The 8477-nt window shown below is 34.4% G+C and overlaps 1 protein-coding gene across 1 annotated transcript; it reads right to left on the reverse strand.

Annotated features, from left to right (window-relative positions):
• Nucleotides 1-5325: 5325 nt before the first annotated feature.
• LOC110124059 (olfactory receptor 9S13-like) lies at nt 5326-6273 on the reverse strand. Its single transcript, XM_020872383.2, has one exon. It carries the CDS (start codon nt 6271-6273, stop codon nt 5326-5328), a length of 948 nt encoding a protein of 315 aa, XP_020728042.2.
• Between the last annotated feature and the right edge of the window lie 2204 nt (nt 6274-8477).

Genomic DNA, 8477 nt, shown 5'->3' on the forward strand with positions numbered 1-8477 from the left:
CATACATACATGACCACTGGAAAAACCACAGCCTTGACTAGATCGACCTTTGTTGACAAAGTAATGTCTCTGCTTTTTAATATGCTGTCTAGATTGGTCACAACTTTCCTTTCAAGAGTAAGTATCTGTTACTTTCATGGCTACAATCACCATCTGCAGTGATTTTGGAGCCCAAAAAAATAAAGTCTGACACTGTTTCCACTGTTTCCCCATCTATTTCCCATGAAGTGATGGGACTGGATGCCATGATCTTAGTTTTCTGAATGTTGAGCTTTAAGCCACCTTTTTCACTCTCCTCTTTCACTTTCATCAAGAGGCTCTTTAGTTCCTCTTCACTTTCTGCTATAAGGTGTCATCTGCATATCTGAGGTTATTAATATTTCTCCCAGCAATCTTGATCCCCCTTGTGCTTCCTCCAGCCCAGTGTTTCTCATGATGTACTCTGCATATAAGTTAAATAAGCAGGGTGACAACATACAGCCTTGACGTACTCCTTTTCCTATTTGGAACCAGTCTGTTGGTCCATGTCCAGTTCTAACTGTTGCTTCCTGACCTGTGTACAGGTTTCTCAAAAGGCAGACCACCAGGAGGTGGTCTGGTATTCTCATCTCTTTCAGAATTTTCCACAGTTTATTGTGACCCACACAGTCAACATAAGTAGTTTTCAGATATTTTCTCCCATTCCATAGGTTCCCTCATTTTATAATTATTTCTTTGCTGTGCAGAAGATTTTTAGTTTCATGTATTCCAATTTGCTTATTTTTGCTTTTGTTGCTTATGCTTTTGCTGTCATACCCAACAAATCAATGTCAAGACTGATGTCAAGGAATTCTTTCCCTATGTTTTCTTCAGGGAGTGTTACAGTTTCAGGTCTTATGTTTAAGTCCTTAATCCATCTTGAGTTAATTTTCATGGTTGGTATAAGGTAGTCAGTTCAGTTTCATTCTTTACATGTGAATATCCAGTTTCCCCAACATCTTTCACTGAAAAAACTGTTCTTTTATCACTGAGCACTCTTGGCTCCCTTGTCAAATATTAATTGATAAGGTATGTATGGTTTATTTCTGGGCTTTCAACTCTATAACATTGGCCTATGTATCTGTTTTAATACCAGGACCCTACTGTTCTGATTGCCATAGCTTTGTAAAATAGTTTGGTATCAGGAAATAAAGGCTCTACTTTTGTTATTCTTTCTCAAGATTACCTTAGCTATATCTGGTCTTTAGTGGTTCCACACAAACTTTAGAGCAGTTTTTCTTCTATGTTCATGAAAAGAAAAAAAATACATGCCATTGGAATTCTGATAGATATTCCATTAAATCTATAGATGAGTTTGGATAGTATGGACATTGTAACAGAATTAGTTTTTCCAATTCATGAAAAGAAGATATCTTTCCATTATTTTTCTCCTTCAATTTCTTTTATTAACATTACACTTTTTAGTGAATAGATCATTCATTTTCTTGGTTAAACTAACCAATCCGGAGTCATATCCACTCTCTCTGGCCCTCACACCACAGCAGAAAATATCCCTCTGCCTAATCATCTCAAGGCCAGGAAACTAGGTATAGCCCCTATAACCCAAAACCCTCTGAAATTACTCAAAGTAGTCAATCCTAACCTGTTCACCTTGCTCTGCCTTGCCTTTCTCACAGAGACCCTAACAAAGGCAGAGAGCTTTTTCCTTGCATTATTAGTTTCCTTTCTTGGTGTCATGTGTGTCTGATTCATTGTGATCCATGAAGCCTTGAAAACATACCTGTACATTTGAAGAAGCAAACACATCTTTCAGTCTTTATTTCCGGGTTCTGGCAGGTAAAGTCTTTCCCCTGTGGGGTCCCTGAGCTAATGGAATTACCTCCAGAATCACAGTTATGCTGGATTGGAATCAGTTTAAGGCTGTCTTTGGGTCTGCAGTAGGGTCCCTGGATGGGGATGGTCATTCCTGTCTGGTCATTGGATGAATAAGACTGCTTCCTGTGTCTTGTTCAGTAAGATAGCACTAGAATAAGGACCTGCTTCAGGGTCCATAGTTGGATCCTTAGTCAGTGGCCTGATACCAGATACATGGACAGAAAGGAATGTCTCCCACTGGGTGTTTAGACCTGTAGGACTGCTGGCAGACTATGGCTGTGAAGAAATTGGATCCAAATATAGGACCCTTTTAGTATCTCTGGGGGTGTGGATGGGAGTGTCTTCTGTCCAGTATCTGGGCCAGCAGGGCTGTTTGTAGACTGCTACTAGGATGAGCTGGAGTCCAGTTACAACTTTGAAATCTACAGCCTGACTGAGGTTTGGTGGGCTTACTCCCAGGGCTCCCAGACTGTGGTCAAGGGGTTGGAGCTGGTTCACAGGCTATAGCCAGGACTGAGGTCTATACACCTGTTACCTGACCCATAGATGGGCATGATTCCGGCCAAGTCCCTTAGTGTATGGTGCTGGTGACAGGAGACAAACAGCCATATTCCAGTCTTCAGGGCATGGAGCTGCTCCCAGGACATCAGTGACTCAGCCACCTACGTGCAAGCCTGCAATCTAAACACGGCTCTTCTCCATACTGGACAGCACTAGAGTTTCGCGGACTCCTACCTGGATCTCCAGTCTCCCACAGAAGCACTCTTGTCCCTCTTGTCCATGGTTGGATGACAAGTTATTGTTGTTCAGAAGGCATATGAAAGGGAGATGTCTTATTTAGTCATCAGCTGATATCACTCCTCCCCTCCTTTTTGTAATCTTTGAACAATATTTTTGTACCACATGATCTAGAGAATTTTATAATTTTCCACATTAAAGTCTTATATATCTTTTGTTAAATTATCCCAAATCCTTAATAATATCTGATACACATATGAATAGAATAATCTTTTAAATTAAATATTGTAGTTGTTTACTGCTATTGTATGGACATGCAATTGATCTTTTGTGTTAATCCAGATACCTTCATAAATCCTTCTTTAGATTGTTTTTGTAAATTATCATATAAATGACAGTTAATCCTACATTTGATCCCCTATACATTAAAATTATGTTTATTATTGTATTGCATTTGTTAGATTTCTAATAGCATGTTGAACTGCATTTAGGGATAATGAGCACTGTGTCTTTTTCATAATTTTAAAGAAAATGCTCCTAATATTTTCCCAATGAAAATGTGTGTTCATTCAGTTTGTAGCTATAATTTAGCAGCTTAATAAAATTTAGTTATTTTTCTAATTTTACTGTTTTTAAAATCATAAAATACTGTTACAACTTATCAAATATTCCTTCTACACTTTTTGTGACAATTCTTTTTAAAATATTTTAATCTGTTAATATGTCAAATATTTTTTGAGTTTTAATGTGGCATTAAACCACCACAATATTTAAGGTAATTATCCTCCAATTAAATTAATTAATTAAAATTAAATAATATGTCAAATTTAATTCTGCATTGTCTGACATTGAACCATCAATGCCTACCTGCTATATTTACAACTTAGCCATAATGATCACCTTTTATCATATTCAATATGTTTAAAATCCAATTTGATAATGCATATTAGGATGACATAGTTTCCTTAAATTGTGGAATATTTACAAGTTTAATAGCTAACTAAATGTGCCCCAGAAATTCCACCATAAAGGTTTTTTTGAGTTTAAATCCTCTGAACTTAAGACAATAAAACTAGAAATTAACAATAAAAATATATTGTCTAAATAAATCTACTATACTGAAAGAACAAACCTCATCTACATAACCTTTAATAAAAAGAATATTAAAATGAAAAATTATTTATATTGAATATAATAATGAAAGCAAAGGAAAATTACATTGAAAACTATATAAAAGTCTTAAACACTTTCCATTACAGTAAAAACAGAAAATAAATCAACCAAGCCTTCAACTAATGAATTCAGAAACAAAAGATTAACAAAACCAGAAAAACTTTAGGTATATTAAAATAATCATGGAGATATGCAAATGTTCATGCAGATATTGATTAATGAACATAATGTGTGTATTTATCAATTAATTTAAATAGTACAATATTTATGAGTTGCAGTTTGGAATACATCTAAACAAAACAAAACTAGAACAGGAAACCTATGTAACACCTAGATGTCACATCATAAACTACTTTGAAAATAATTATATGGAACTCAAAATTCTAATGGTATAAAGTCAAATTCATGGCAGATTTAATTAAGGAACTAAAATGGAATAAAATCCTAAGATTTAAAAATAAAAATGTATAATTACAGACATCAAAAGAATTACATTACTATAAGACACTATTTTATGTCACTCCATGCCAATGTTTTTTTTTTCAAATCTAGAGGAAAATAAGGATTTTCAATCAATATATAGATTACAAACATTACAAGAAAGAAAGTAATGAGATCAATAAGTATGTGTTTAGTCCCTAAGTTGTGTCCGACTCTTTTGTGACCCCATGGAATGTAGCCCACCAGGCTGCTCTGTCCATGGGATCTCCCAGGCAAGAACACTGAAGTGGGTTGCCATTTTCTTCTCCAGGGGAATCTTCCCAACCCAGAGATCGAACCCTCATCTCCTGTATTAGCAGGCAGATTCTTTACCATAAGCCACCAGGGAAGCCCTCAATAAATATAAGTAATACTAAAAATACTACCAAACATTTATTATTAAGACTCCCCATTACAAATAGGTTTACAGCAACCATACCACATTTTTTAAAAATTTTTTGTTCCTTGATGAAATCATTAGTGTTTGGACTATTAAGGATATTATAGGTGTAATACTTTGTACCACTCCTTCATATAATTATTTGAGCAAGGCCAATGATTTATATTACTGTGGGACTTTCAACTCTCATTTGCAAAGATTGAATACTGGCAAACTCAACTATGATTTGGAGAAAACAAATTCCATAGAAATTTTAATAGTGTCTCTTTCTTTTTCCCCCAGATATATAGATGGATATATAGATATTCATATAATCATATATATTTTCAGATATTATATTAATACATTTAGTGTGTGTACTTATTTAGCAGTACTGTATTCATGAGTTGTAATTTTGAATATACCTAAGCAAAACGTCAGACACGACTGAGTGACTGAACTGAACTGAACTGAAGCAAAACAAACAGAAACAAACCTTGTAACAAACAGATATCACACCATAAAATAACTATGAAGAAATATATTTACATTGATTTTCATTCATTTTTTAAAAATCTATTGATGTTAAAAAATAAACTCGAATCTTCAAAAATGTAGATGAATTAGTTAGAATTATTCCATAACAAATTATTACATATATTGATTTTAGTCTAGCCTATAGTTTTACAGATGGCCAGAGGTCAATGAAAAGATTTTTTTCTCAACAATATCCTTTTCACAGCATTTTTTACCTCCCTATTCCTTAGACTATAAATCAGAGGATTCAACATAGGGATGATAAGAGTGTAGAATACAGCTATAATCTTGTTTTTCTCTGGTGAAGAGATGGCTCCAGGCTGGGCATACATGAAGAATACAGTTCCATAGAACAAACTCACCACAGTGATATGAGAGCTACAAGTGGAGAAGGTCTTACTCCTGCCATGAGTTGAGGGGATCTTTAGAACAGTGGAGAGGATACATGCGTAAGAAACCAGAATGACAGTTGTGGTAGTGATGATGATGAGGGCAGACAGAATAAACAGTACAATCTCATTCACCAAGGTGTCCACACAGGAGATCTTGATCAGGGCTGGGACATCACAGAAAAAGTGGTCCAATCTGTTTTCTCCACAGAAACGCAAACTGAAGGTGAAACCTGTTTGGATCATGGAGTTGATGCAGCCACAGATGTAGGAGGCAATCACCAAACGAACATTAGCCTGCTGGGACATACGGACAGCATAGAGGAAGGGCGAGCAAATGGCTGAGATGCGATCATATGCCATCACAGCTAGAAGAAAGCCTTCAGTCCCAACAAAGAGAGCAAAGAAAAAGAACTGGGTTGCACAGCCATTGTAAGAAATTCTCTTGTCTTTGGATAAGAAAGTGGCCAGAGTTTGGGGAGCAATGACGGAGGAGTAGCAGAGATCTAAATAAGACAGATTTCTGAGAAAGAAATACATAGGGGTATGAAGTCTGGAGTTGATTTTAATGACAACTAACATGCTGATATTTCCCACCACAATGACCATGTAGATAAGCAAGAAGAGTGAAAATAAGAGAATCTGTACATCTGGAGATGTTCGGAATCCCAGCAGAATAAACTCCATCCCTTCTGAGTAATTCTTATTCAGTTCATTCTTCATAGCTGAGACCTATCTGAGAAAATCAGTGGATGATCACGAATCCTATGGAAAGCCTCATCAACTTTCTGTTCTTTTTTTAAAATTGAAATATAGTTCATGTACAATATTAAATGTTACAGGTATACAATATAGTGATTCACAATTTTGAAGTTATATTCAATTTATAGTTATTATAAAATATTGGCTATATTCCTTGTGTTGTACAATATATCCTTGTAGCTTATTTTATATATAACAGTTTGTACCTTTTACTCCCCTATCCCTATATTTCTCCTTCCCCCAACCTCACCCCAATGGCAACCACTAGATTGTTCTCTATATCTGTGAGCCTGCTTCTTTTTTGTTATAGTCACCAGTTTGTTGTATTCTTTAGATTCCACAGATAAGTGATATCATACAGTATTTGCCTTTCTCTGTTTGACTTATTTCACTTAGGATAATACCCTCCAGGTTCATCCACGTGGCTGCAAATGAGAGAAAAACATGCTATTGGAATATGAAGTTCTCTTGGCAACACATCTAACAGAATAACTTTACTTTTGGAAGGACTGATAGCCAAATATATATAAATTTTTCTAATATATTCAATGTCAATGATATGAGAAATGTAGATGGGCAAAAGATGTCTGGGACAGTGATGCTATGAGTCATTTTATGCCATTTGTTCAGAACTTTGGAATTAGATGGACTAAGTCCAAATTTCACCTCTTTCAATCTGAAATAATCTAAAATTGCTATCTACATTTTCAATGCCTGAAGTCCTCTTCTGTGAAATGGGAGGTAATAATAATACCTACTTTATAGGATTTTTGTGATAAAAATGTGAAACTGAGTATGAAAAGCAGTATTTGCAGTTACTGGAACTTCTTAAATTCAAAGTAAATGTTAGTCAAATTAACAAGCAAATAGCCATGTAAAAAATTACTTTTGTTTTAGGAATGAATATCAGGTGAAAAATTAGGTCAATTCTTTTTCCTATCACAAAATGCAGTTAGTTTGACTGTCTTAAAACATCCTGCTATATAAAAGACATTAGGAAACATGGGATTATAGTTTCATGGGATGGAATGAAGCACCAGTCTTACAGTCATCTGAAATGATGAATGAACTCTTACCTCCTACACTAGCTACACACCCTTCAACCTCTACTCCTTTACCACTTAACTCTGACTGCTAGTAGGTCTGCTTCCTTTCTGCAGCCAGACTCCAGCACATCTTTTTCCTTTAATGTAAAGCATTAACATCTCAGTACATGAATTATTGTTTATACAGAAGCAAACTTTATGATACAAGAAGTATAAGATTAACTTTCCTAAGAAGTATTTTTTCCTTGTCTATATTATTAATCAAACAGAAGACATTAATGGAAATACATAGAGCAAACAAAATCTGTGTTGCACAGGTTTTGCTTTTTAAAATAACTATCAATGCTTAATATCAAACACTAAAGATGTATGTGGATAAAACATCAATAATTTTAATATATCTGAAAAATTAAATCCAAGTGGAAAAGATGAAATTTTATGTTATAAATGTGTGTCCATTTCTATCTTTAATTTCTGAAATATCAAAAAAAAACTTCCCATCAATAAAATTAATGTCATATTTGAAGTCATTTTAATTTGGGCATTTTTACAAAATCAAAATTATAATAGAGTCAGAAAAAGTGAAACCAATTTTGCTTCTGTTACTATTTTTTTATGAAGTAAAAAATGTTTTATTAGTTAAAAGTGTGGCATTTAATGCACATAAACCTAAGTTTTAATCCAGGTCCTGACACTCACTGGATAAGTAATCTTGGGCAAATTGTTCATATTCTATGAACCTCTGTCTTCTCATCAGCAAAATATGTCTTAGAACATCTATCCCATAGGGTGGTATTGAAAGGATTAAATTAAGTGATGTATATAAATTAAATAAAATATGTAGGACCTGGGAAATAGAAAGTGTTCATTAAGAGTGGATATATGAGAGATTGAACATTTTTTTTTTCTAAATTAAGAAATCTATCTTTTAAAAAGTTGTGATTTTTAAAAAATCAGGTACCTTACTTGAGATTCAGCAGATACCAAAAGAAGCTCATTGAAGAATTTTAATAGCTCCTTTTTCCATTAAAAGAAGCTTTGAAGAAAGTGCAGTTAATTGCAAACATGTTTAACAGTATACATTCAATCTATTCAAGTGAGGGCACTCAATAAACAGAC

This window comes from Odocoileus virginianus, chromosome 8, assembly GCF_023699985.2.
Source record: "Odocoileus virginianus isolate 20LAN1187 ecotype Illinois chromosome 8, Ovbor_1.2, whole genome shotgun sequence".
NCBI classification, from domain to species: domain Eukaryota; kingdom Metazoa; phylum Chordata; class Mammalia; order Artiodactyla; family Cervidae; genus Odocoileus; species Odocoileus virginianus.

What these genes read in the sequence shown, in the direction of transcription:
- LOC110124059 (XM_020872383.2), bottom strand. Translation starts at nt 6,273, where the DNA reads ATGAAGAATGAACTGAATAAGAATTACTCAGAAGGGATGGAGTTTATT.